A 12,583-nucleotide genomic window follows, 5' to 3' on the forward strand; every position below is an offset into this window, starting at 1 on the left:
CCGATCCCGATCGTTTTAGTTTGAGTATCTGCCGATCCTGATATTTCGCGATCCGATTGCTTTTTTTTGCTCCCGATTCAATTCCAATCATTCCCGATCATTTTTCCCGATCATATACATTTTGGCAATGCATTAAGAAAAAAATGAATAAAACTCGGACGAATATATACATTCAACATACAGTACATAAGTACTGTATTTGTTTATTATGACAATAAATTCTCAAGATAGCATTTACATTATTAACACTCTTTCTGTGAGAGGGATCCACGTATAGAAAGACTTGTAATTCGTAAAGGATAAATGTGACTTTGTATATTGTGATTAAATATTGCCATCTATTGTATTTGTTGAACTTTCAGTAAATTATACTGTAGCCATTTAACTGTTTTGCCCAAATGCATGATGGGAAGTGCAACCATGACTGTGCGTAGTTGCACCAATTGATATATCTTCTCTGCGTTGGGAAATAACATAGAGTGTTAAGAAAAAGATCAACTACTACCTTGCTTCCCCACATTGCTTCCCACAATACTTCTAATTGTTGAGGGAGGGATTGTTAAGCTTTAGCCAATTAAAATAAGGCTCCAAAGACTGCCAAAATTCACTCTACTCATTTAACGCTGCCTTTTAGCTCTCTATATATAGGTAAAACGGCGCCATTATAGATTGAACGCGACAATGCCTGAGTAGGTCGTGCAGCGCATGCGTTAATTGCGTTAAATATTTCAACGTGATTAATATAAAAAAATTAGGGCTGCAAATATAGTTTCCATAGGTCCACAAGAGGGAACTCTTCCCAATTGTGCAGATTAAGCTATCATCTGCATTGTAAAATAACCATGTATGACCATAAGCGGATTTTATGGGGGGGTCAGAGGGGCCAGCCCCCCCGGTGTCCGAAAAGTGTCACTGCATGTAAATGACTTTCCTATATGTATAAAAGTTGAAAAGCAATAAAACTGCAACAAAAATGAATGAAATCAACAAAAAAATATAATTTTTATAATGAGTAAAAATTATTTTTCGAGCACCTTAGACGGTCATTTGCTTTGCATATAATTAAAAAAAACATTTTCTTTGAAAAAATTTTTTGGGAAAAATTATTTTTTTCTTTGACCGAAAATATATATATTTTTTTGATTGAAGCAAATTTTTGGGGGGTTTGAATGATTTAGAAACAAATGTCCTAATCATAATATGGCCCAAACACAAATAGGATTGTTTCAATCAAAGAAAACTTTTTCCATGAAAAATTAAGTGTTCAAATGCAAATTTTTCAATCTCAAATATTTTTTCGCATTCAAAAACCTTTTGTATGATTGAAATTTTTTTTATTTTTTATTTTTTTTATTTTAATCTATATTTTTTTGAAGCAACTTATTTTTTTGACTAAATCAAAAAATGTCCTAACCAAAATGTGGCCCAAAAACAAATCAACATTACTTCAATCAAAAAAGTTGCTTCAATCAAAAAAACTTGACTTCAATCGGGAAAATAAATAAATAAATAAAATTAAAGAAAAATAGCTTTCACATGCATTTTTTTTATATATATAGTTTTTTGAGTTTCAAAATTTATTTTTGCATTCAAACCTATTTTTTTAATTGAAGCAACATTTTTTTTTTGGTTGAAAAATAAAGACACAAATATACCTCCATATGGCTCCTTCCAGGGGATACAATTTTTGACTGGGGTAACTACATTGGCACGACACCGGCAGGCGTACCATATTCAATGGATGACAATCTTGGCGAAAAGTATTGCCTAAGCAGCCTGATGTAGAATTCCCCTCAAGAATGATGGGAAACAAAAAAACGCTCATTGTCAACTTATTATTAAATATTCTTGTAAGTTAATTTTATTGCTGCAATTAAGCCTGTCGCAATACACAATAATTCCATTTATCGCACGGTAAATAAAAATGAAGGCGATAATTTTTCCGCTGCGATTTATCGCCTCGCGTGCACCTGCGTGCGCTTACGGCTGATGTGCTGTTAAAAGTTCGGCTTCCTTGTTACCAACTATGCAAAATGCATTTTAGTTCTGTTTTTAGTTTAGTGCAGTTTAAGTTTAGTACAGGTGGAGAAAAAAAAAAGAAAAGGTGACGCTTACCATTGAAATGAAGATGTAAATGATAGCAAAATATAAGCATGGTGTGTGCATCCATGAACTGGGTCATAGAATGCCGATCTCGGCCGGCGGTCCCCCTCCGTTAAGGTGACAGTTCTTATTGTGGTAACATCGCCTAAGTAATCGCCAACTTCGTCAGGTTTAAAATCATTTATTCCATCAACTCGCCGAGTGTCCACTGCTGTTGACGCCAGGATCGAAACAGAAAGTAAAATAGCGCTCTCCTGCTCACCGCCAGCCCCGCGGTGCGTTCAGGTACAGCAAAAAAAGTCCGCCACATTAGCTTTGTTACATTATTACAGGTACTGTACTGTATTATTGTTATTATTGCTATTACTATATTATTGTTATTCTGATTTTTATTCATATTTTATTTGTTTTGCTCTTTGTAATTGCTATTTGCAATAGTAACAGCAGTATTTATTAAGGATGTACTGTAGTGTGGGTTTTTGGGCTGTGGAACGAATTATTGGAATTATAATGTATTCTTATGGGAAAATACTGCTCGACATACGACCATTTCGACTTACAAACAAGCTCCTGGAACGAATTAACTTCGTATGTAGAGGTACCACTGTATTACACATGGAACGCCATAGCAGAAGCTATGAGGGGAAACGTTTTCATTTGCCTAGATGCTTAAATTATTAAGTGGAATTTTATTTTTCTTAAAAAACACATTTTATTTCTTCTGTGTTTCTGTGCAGTATTAATGTTGTTGTCTTTTACTTAAAAGAGGCATGGTCTATTGTTTTTAGTTGCGATTTCCTAAAAAGTAATTTTGAATTTAAGAGTAAACATTTATTGCGTTTAAATGGGTGTACATGATCTATTAATATATACTGTATTCTCACAGTGTTATTGTATTTTTTTTTTTTTTAATTGGGGGGGTGCAATAATATTGCATATCGCAATAATTTATGAAATAAATTATCGCACACTAAAATTTGTTATCGCGACAGGCCTAGCTGCAATCCGGGGTCATCAACATGTTGTGCCCTCCCTGCCCCCAAAGTCAAACTTCGCCTATGTGTATGACAATGCAGTTATGGACACCTTATGCTGAATAATCATCATTATTTGGAAATTGAGATCACAGGATATAAATACTAACAACTGCACTAGCAGTGTGACGTAAAAAGGGTATGAATGTAGTGGTGTGACCACCCCCTAAAAAAGTAAACACACCAGCCATCTGTCCCTTTTAGAGTGATTGGGTTGAGGATGGGTGGAGGAACTGGCTTGACATTGTTACCTTTGTGTGTGGGTATGATGCGTGGTCTGTCTGTCCCCAAACGGTGCAGAAAAATAGCAAGTTGTTTCTCCTTTGGAGCTTTGTCCAAGCCAGTGGCTATCAGGTAAGAGCCAAACTGTTCTTTCCATGTCTTCCAATTTGTAGAAAGGCCGTCTAGTATGGGCAAAAGAGGCTGCAATTGAACTAAAATTCTGGTGTGTGTACTGTGTGTATGTGTGTGACCACTGTCCCACTCACTCATGGGGGTGTACGTACTGTAGATCATCAATTAAAATGATAATCAATAACTGTTACTCGTCTCCTCTTTCTTCCCTTTTTGTATTTGCTATCAGCAAACATGTATTTCCTTTCAACACTTGTGTTTTTCCAGTTAGCGACTCACCAGTGCTGCTACCGTAGGTGCGAACAGTGCTGTCAGATGGCGGGAGCGAGCCTGAGTCTATGGAGGTCACGTCGTCATCTTGAGAGCAGCCAGCCTGGATGGCTCTCAGGTAACTGTGACTGCGGGAGCGGAAGCAAGTGGGCATGGGCATGTCCGGAGGCTCTGGGTTGTCCTGAGAATGGGAGCGGGAATCTCGGAATGTGGAATCGGAGCTACGGTCCTCATAATGATGACTCAGGTCCCGAAGCTGCGCGGGAACAGATGAAAGAGATCACTGTAAACATCCAGTAAATTTTAACCATGACATCTGTTCTGGGCAGCATGGAAACACATGATGCCAGCACAAGCTGCTGGACCAACACTGGGGAAGAGTGAAAATGCTTTTATTTATCCATCCAACCATCAGCCACTCCTTTACCTGTTCTTCCAACTATTGTCAATAATGCTTGTCCTCATTAACGTCGTGGGTTAGAGTTAATTTACTCCAGGCCAGTCAATATTATAGGGCTGCAGCTATCGAATATTTTAGTAATCGAGTATTTGACTGAAAATTCTATCGATTAATCGAGTAATCGGATAAAACATTTTTTATTTAAGGTAAAGAGCAATTATAAATATACATGAGAAAAAAAGACATTTAATCCAATATTGAACCATTTTCAGTCAATCAATGTCTTTATTTTCCATGTACATTGTTGAAAACAGCCAACAATTGCATCTCAGATGTGACTAGAAAAAAAAATTCACTGCTTTCACTCAAAAACTTCTAGATCTTATTAAAAAAAAACATATTTGTTACCTAAAAATGTACCGTAATTTCTGGGCCGTAAGGCGCACCTGACTATAAGCCGCCAGCCACCAAATTTGACATGAAAACGACATTTGTTCATAGATAAGCTGCGCTGGACTATAAGCCGCAGTTGCCCTCATTGTATTATGGGATATTTACACCAAAAGATATTAACTGGTAACATTTCATTTGACAATTGTATCATAAGACTGTCATGAGACCAAATGAACCACCATTAAGCTTGAACCAATTGGCTGCAAAGCCTTATTGTTTCTAGAAGCTTCATTCGGCCATCACTGCTCCCTTGGGGGAGACAGTCATCCTCTGCTGCCAACTGCTGTCAACACTGTTGTCATCCAACATTCCTCCTTGCATGCATTGCGGCACTACAGATGTAAATGACAATCATGTTCTGTGGTAATTATTTCTTCAGTTACTGTTCCAGTTGTTTCATTAATTGCTAGGTCTGGTATTTGGTAACATTTTCTTGGATAGTGGTGCCATAATACTGTCATAAGACAGTCATAATTATTAAATGGCACTGATTGTCATAAGCATTAATGAATGCTTATAATAGATGTCGGTTAGTGTCATCCAGCAAATTATCTCACTTTTGAATGGACATAAAAGATCTGAGCTGGACATAAATGGAGCAGGTGACATAATATGACACATATTGACATATGTCATATATTCAGTCATGCCAATGATAGTGTCATGTCATAATGTTCTTATGACAGTCTTATGATGCCGCTGTCAAACAAAAGTGTTGCCTATTAACCCAAATAAATCAACAAATAAGCCGCACTGGACTATAAGCCGCAGGAATCAAAATGAGAGAAAAAGTAGCGGCTTATAGTCCGAAAATTAGGGTAATTACGCTTGTGTTTGTGCTTGTGTGTGTGTTTTACCCACATGTTTCAATTTAATTTCCATTTGTGTCAAGCTATTTTTAAGTTCTAGTTAAGTTTTAAGTTGGTCTAAACTGTAAGTACTTATAGGATTTTGAGTTTTTGCAGTGTTCAAAATAAATGTATGATACCTGCTGTATTGGAGCACATTAGGGACCAGTGCTACTTGGTGTTTTATGCAGCAATGACTACTGAGCTAAAACTGACAGTTAGCTTTATTATGTTTTAATTTTACACCCTCATCACTCTACAGTGTTTTTACAGATTAAATAAAGCCTGTATTTAAGACACGTTAGCCACGCATCGACAGTGGTCATAATCAATAGAAACCTAGCCCTCCGAAGGGCTAACGTTACGTCTACGTGAGCGAGTGACAGTAACGTTAGAATGAGAAGTCTACAGCTTAAAGATGGCGGCTGTTTACCAACGCTCCCCAGACGCGGCGGAGTCTGTCATTTCGCATCTAATCCTAAATGCATAATATCTATGAGACGCATCGGCCACTACCTGCTACCGCACTAGCATCATGCGGGCGTAGTTTTTAGCATCGTCGGCGTAGTTTGTAGCGGCTGTCGGCTGCAGTAAGTTTTTTTTTTAAATTGCTTCTTCCTCTACGCACGTGACGTCAGCGCGTTGTCCGGAATTAAAAGTAGTCCGGGCAAAATGTGATGCTTAGAGCTGGCAAAATGAAACGATTCCTCGAGGTGAATAAAATTACTCGGATCAGTTTTTAAACTCGAGTTACTCGAGTATTCGTTTCAGCTCTACAATATTATAAACAGAGTTTGTCACGACGTGAGGGCAAGGTGGACCCAAATGCAGGGAAAACAAAAGGCGGCAAGGCAGGGTGGTGATCAACTCAAAAAGTTCTCTCGGTGACAAAACTCAAAAGTACAAACAGAAGTCCAAAAAAGCAAAGTACAAACCAAATTCAAACAAAAGACTTGGTATGAAACTTACTATGGGATACAGGCACAATGGGAGCATGGACACAGACATGAGATAGGACAATGACCGAACACAAACAGACAGCACTTGAGGAACTTAAAAACAGACATGGGGTAAAGAGACAATGAGACACAGGTGGTTGATACAAGAGGCAGCGGATAGGTCAAGACAGAAAGAGCAGGCCACAACAGGTGAAATCAATGGATAATCACATGACAAGACCCACTAGGGCACAAACCTAACACAACTCAAGGCATGAAAGTGTTGTTAACTCATTTGCTCCCAATAACGTTTGAATATGTTCTATTCTTAATTGTTTCAGTGTCCAAAGACGTATTCATACGTCTTTTACGTTTTTTTTTTTTTTTTTTCTTAAAAGACATCTCTGGGTCGTGATTTAATTTAGCTCCAAAGCACAAAGCTGAAAATCCATTTAAAAGCAATAAAACGGGCCACTGGAGGGCAGTAGCGCATTTAGTAAGACCAGCAACCCGATTCAACAGCAACGAAAGGCCAAGCAGCACGGCCATCCGCCGGCGGAAGACGACTGAATGGAGAGCAACCTAGAGGACGCCCGGGATGCCAGGCGCTGGATGACCGAGCAGAACGACCGCGACCACTAGTGCAGCGGACCATGCGTTTGAGTCCGTGCTGCTTGCGAGCAGAGCCCGCAGAGACTGAAAAAAAAAAATCATCTTTACGAGACGAATGGAGATGAGGGAAAAGTTTAACCTGCTGTCGTGGCCAGAACAGCGTCATCTTTCAGTTAGTTATGTGTAAATAAATTGTTACTTTAAAATCAAAAGCTCTATTTGTCTTGTTGTTTATCTTATTTTGTAAAAAGAAAACATTATTCAGATGTTTGGGATGTAACTAAAACAAAAAATAGCTGTGTTTAAGTCAAAGTTATGTTTGAAATGTATGCTTTCACAAAAAGCTCAATTTCTCCGTTTTTTCATCAGAAATTGGAAAATTGCTCAAACTAAGCTATTTTCTAATGCTGATTTCTAAAGAGTGGAAAAAGATTAGGGCTGTCAAACGATTAAAATTTTTAATTGAGTTAATTACATCTTAAAAATTAATTAATCATAATTTATCGCAATTCAAACCATCTATAAAATATGCCATATTTTTCTGTAAATTATTGTTGGAATGGAAAGATAAGACACAAGCGGATATTTACATTCAACATACGGTACATTAGTACTGTATTTGTTTATTATAACAATAAATCAACAAGATGGCATTAACATTATTAATATTCTGTTAAAGCGATCCATGGATAGAAAGACTTGTAGTTCTTAAAAGATAAATGTTAGTCCAAGTTATAGAAATTCTGTATTAAAACCTCTCTTAATGTTAATAAAATTAGTAACATTTTCAATCAAAAAATAAACTAGTAGCTCGCCATTGTTGATGTCAATAATTACACGATGCTCATGGTGCTGAAACCCATAAAATCAGTCGCACCCAAGCGCCAGCAGAGGGCGACAAAACACCAAAAAACACAAGTAACAAGTGGACATTACACTGTGCTGTCATTTTAATCTGTTTGAGGGGGCCATGCGCGTCAAATGCGTCAAATATTTCAACGTGATTATTTTTAAAAAATTAATTACCGCCCGTTAACGCGATAATTTTGACAGCCCTAAAAAAGATATGAACTAACTTTTTTTTCTGCTGAAAGACGAGTGTCTAATCTTTCTTTTGGCGGGTTCCATGTTTTTAGAGCAATAGAACAGAATTTTCCGTGGGCCTTGCAAAATCAGTCCAGGAGCGAAGGGCCGGGAGTGAAGGGCCTTGCTCCGGTGAAAAAGGCCTGGAGTGAATGAGTTAATAATGGCATTATTTTTTTTTTTCAGTAGTAAGGAATCTATTTAATTACTTTCTCCATCTTTGCCGTTACTGTTAGGGCCGAGTTATGCTTCTGCGGCAGACTTACTCCGTCAAGGCAGACCCAATTTACGACCCCCGCCGTAGCCTGTCGTGCACCTCCACAGATTCCTGACTGGGTGTCACGTCAATGTGTGGTGACGTGACGCAAATGGACCGTGTTTGGTCCGCTCAGACAGTTGTTTCCGGTTCAGCGCTAAATCACCGCCATTTTCAAACACTGCAAAGCAAATGACCTTATTGGTGCTAGTCACATGTTCTGTTTGAAAAAATAATTTTCACCCGTTATGAAAATATATTTTTTTGTTCATTTAATTCATTTTTGTTGCAGTTTTATTGCTTTATAAATTATATATATATAGGATAGTCAATTTGATGCAATGACACTTTTTGGCCACCGGGGGGGGCTGCCCCTCCCTTAAAATCCGCTTATGGACAAAACACTGTACAACACAGATTGCTGGCTTCCACCCGATGCTAGAATTCGTAAACTGCCAGTCTCTGTGCGGTATCAACAGTCAGACAGACCTCCTCCACAACCGTCTTCTGCGTTGCCTGCACCTCAACATTTGTAGGCTCAACAACATTATTCAATGTTGATGAGTTGAAGATCCATATTCAAGCGTTCCATCTCCGTTGGCATTGTTGCGTAACCGGAAGAAAACTAGAAGTCGACAAGAGTTCACACAGATTCACACAAGGCAACACATTCCCTTGCCGCAGAACTATCGAATGACGCTGTACGGTCTACATCGTCGCTACACCGTCACTGCAAAGCAGAAGCATGTTACTTGTTGGTTGAATGAAACACGAGTTTTCTGATTGTCACTGGGCCATACTGCTCGATACATCCATCCAGCATACATAAAAAATTATGGGGACGCCTACATCTAAAGGTTTCTTATGTGTCGATTTAACAAACTTTGGCCCTAACAACCAAGCACAAGTAGCATGCCCGGCAACGCCGTGCCATGCTAATAAGCTATTACATGCCTGCTAGGCAGAGCAACAGTGCCATATGTTTGACACACCTGTTTTAAGTAACATGTTAACAGTCTCATTTTATACTGCAAGTACAGTTACAGAACAATGAGGAAAGAATACAACCACTTATAGCAGGGGTCCCCAAACTACGGCCCGCGGGCCGGATACGGCCCGCAGCCACATTTGGTCCGGCCCCCTGAACAAAACAAAAAAAAAATTGTAAAAAAAAAAAAAAAAAAAAAAAAAAAAAAATTTTTTTTTTTTTTTTTTTCAATAGAGTTATTTATGTCCTGGCTTTTTTCTGTGAAGAACTGAGCAATGGTTATTTGGTTATTATCTATTTAATTAATACAGTATTATTATATTATATTATATTACATGATATTATATTATATTATATTATATTCAGGGGTGCACATAAGTGGTCCGCACATGCGTACTGGACGTAGACAAACGCGCTGACCCTCAACGGCTTCCATACGCTTTTGCGTACCGATGGCTGACCACTCTATTTGCGGCGGACACGAGAAAATAACTTCTCAAAATGTCGATGAGGCAGGCCACACTGAGTAATTACTTCCGTGTTCCCCCACCCCCGTCAAAAGACAGACAGACGACAGAGACGTCACCGGAGCTACCGAAAATAAGGACTTTTGCTGAAAAGTGGCTACAGGAGGTACCATGGCTAGAAGCGAATGATGATCGCACGGAAATGCGGTACAAAATGTGCCGTGAGAATCCCAATGTCGCCGATTAGAGCAACGCATTTTATGTAGGGTCAAAGAATTTCAGCCATCCAAACTTTGAAAAGCACGAAAAAAAGAGAGAGCATGTGGCAATTAAGCAAACTATCGATGTCAAACAGGACCCCACTCGCCCTATGGACATGTGGCGGAATAGGGCGGAATAAAGGTAATGAATAGCGACATGCACTGACAAACGTGTTTTTGCTCGCATTTTACAAAGCTAAACATGCACGTTCAATGAGGTCTTATGAGGAGGACATCCCACTTTTAAAAAGGCTTGGAGTTAATGTGGGAGCCGCATAATGCCCTTTATTTTGAATCGGTGCTTTTATGTTTATTTCTTTACATTTCACTTCAAAGTAATGGCAATTTTGTTGTGCCAGTTGATGTTAATCAAGCATTAACTGTTAATATAATTAATCAAAGTTAATTGGCTCTAAGTAAAGCTTGTCATAAATTTATCGCATCAGGTGGGTCGGCTCTCAAGCTCAATGAGGACCAAGTCACATCTCCAGGTCCTCCTCTGAGAACCTGGGCAAAAAAATTATGTGCACCCCTGATTATATTATATTATATTATATTATATTATATTATATTATATTATATTATATTATATTATATTATATTATATTATATTATATGATATTATATGATATTATATTACATTATATTATATTAAGGGCTGTCAAAGTTATCGCGTTAACGGGCGGTAATTAATTTTTTTCATTAATCACGTTAAAATATTTGACGCAATTAACGCATATGCCCCGCTCAAACAGATTAAAATGACAGCAGTGTCATGTCCACTTGTTACTTGTGTTTTTTGTCTCCCTCTGCTGGCGCTTGGGTGCGACTGATTTTATGCACCATGAGCATTGTGTAATTCTTGACATCAACAATGGTGAGCTACTAGTTAATTTTTTTGATTGAAAATTTTACCAATTTTATTAAAACGAAAACATTAAGAGGGGTTTTAACATAAAATTTCTATAATTTGTACTAAAATCTATCTTTTAAGAACTACAAGTCTTTCTATCCAGGGATTGCTTTGACAGAATATTAATGTTAATGCCATCTTGTTGATTTATTGTTATAATAAACAAATACAGTACTTATGTACAGTATGTTGAATGAATATATCCGTCTTGTGTCTTATCTTTCCATTCCAACAATAATTTACAGAAAAATAAGGCATATTTTAGAGATGTTTGAATTGCGATTAATTACGATTAATTTTTAAGCTGTGATTAACTCGCTTAAAAATTTTAATCGTTTGACAGCCCTAATTATATTATATTATATTATACTATATTATATTATATCATTTTTATTTTATTTACTTTGGTTCCGTGAAGAATCCAGAAAGGGTTATTTGATTATGGCTTTCTGAAAAACAATACATTTTTACATTTAGGCACTCCTGCAATCGTCACACTTTTTCTGTTACAAACTGACCCCGGCCCCTCATCAGAGAAGAGAAGGGTTATGTGGCCCTCACAGGAAAAAGTTTGGGGACCCCTGACTTATAGTGTCATGGGACTTCAAATGCATGTGACTTTTCTCAGGTCAGGCTTCTTCACGTGGCACGTGCAAAAGGAGAGGGTGCTTGAGCACCTACCCCTTTTCCCCTACATGCCCAAAGTGCCCCATTTGACTGGGCTTTTTTTTTTTTTTTTTTTTTTAAAAGCCTTTTGTGTGTCGCTATGCAGCCGCATAACCCCAGCCCCCCTCAATGCTGTTCTTTGACCTAGGTGTGTGGTGAGGAGTCCGCGGACATCTGGTGGTTGGAAACAAACAGTGTTACCCTTATAAACTGTGTTCGAGCAAATAGTGAAAATTCTTACACCAGGTTTATTTAGGTAATTTTCTCTCATATAATTTTCTACTTTAATAATAAATTACTCACCCCCGCCCAATGGCTATTTCAATCTGTGTGGTTCTACTCTCTATAGGCATAAGTTTGTTTGTATTTGTCCGTTCTCTTCACAACGTTATCTTGAAGGTACACATCTTTAAGTAATGAAATAACTTTTTGAAAAAAACTGCTGATGCTGGCTCAGTGAACATCTGATGTGTTTTTTTCTCAGATGAGCAACAAGTTGAGGAAGGAAGTTTTGATCTAGAGGTTGAAGGAAGAAAAGAGGCAAAGACTGACTGAATCACAGCCAGAAAGTGTTGATGACAGTGTTGATTTCTATTCACTATTCCCCCCTCCTAATTAAAGTGTGTCACAGTCACAGCCTATTTTACTGTAAAGCTGGTTAAACTAGATGTTGTTATAAGGTGTAATAAGTTCTTATTCATGTGCTCTTTTTGATGTATGAGCACTACAGATGTCCCGATCGATCGTAACGGAATCGGCAAAAAAATATCGGCCATGCCTTTTTAAAATATATATACTTTATATTTTTTAATTAAATCGTTTTCTAATTGTATTTAACGTTACAAACATAATATGTTACACTCATCCAGAGTCTTTAGTTTAGGCTTAAGGTAGGGTTATCAAATTTATCCCGATAACGGCGGTAATTAATTAAAAAA

General features: G+C 37.8%; 1 protein-coding gene across 7 annotated transcripts in view; it reads right to left on the reverse strand.

The window, feature by feature from the left end:
- The window catches only part of dlgap4b (discs, large (Drosophila) homolog-associated protein 4b), a 339,971-nt gene that overhangs the window by 59,841 nt on the left and 267,547 nt on the right, over nt 1-12,583 (reverse strand). For 4 of the 7 annotated variants that reach the window (XM_057845839.1, XM_057845841.1, XM_057845840.1 and 1 more), the window contains 2 exons: nt 3,771-4,017; nt 3,389-3,541 (listed from right to left, as the gene is read on the reverse strand). In XM_057845839.1, the coding sequence (XP_057701822.1) occupies nt 3,389-3,541; nt 3,771-4,017 (400 nt within the window). The remainder of the gene's footprint in view (nt 1-3,388; nt 3,542-3,770; nt 4,018-12,583) is intronic. The other 3 variants (XM_057845842.1, XM_057845844.1, XM_057845845.1) reach the window with 1 other exon arrangement.

Source organism: Corythoichthys intestinalis, chromosome 9 (genome assembly GCF_030265065.1).
Source record: "Corythoichthys intestinalis isolate RoL2023-P3 chromosome 9, ASM3026506v1, whole genome shotgun sequence".
NCBI classification, from domain to species: domain Eukaryota; kingdom Metazoa; phylum Chordata; class Actinopteri; order Syngnathiformes; family Syngnathidae; genus Corythoichthys; species Corythoichthys intestinalis.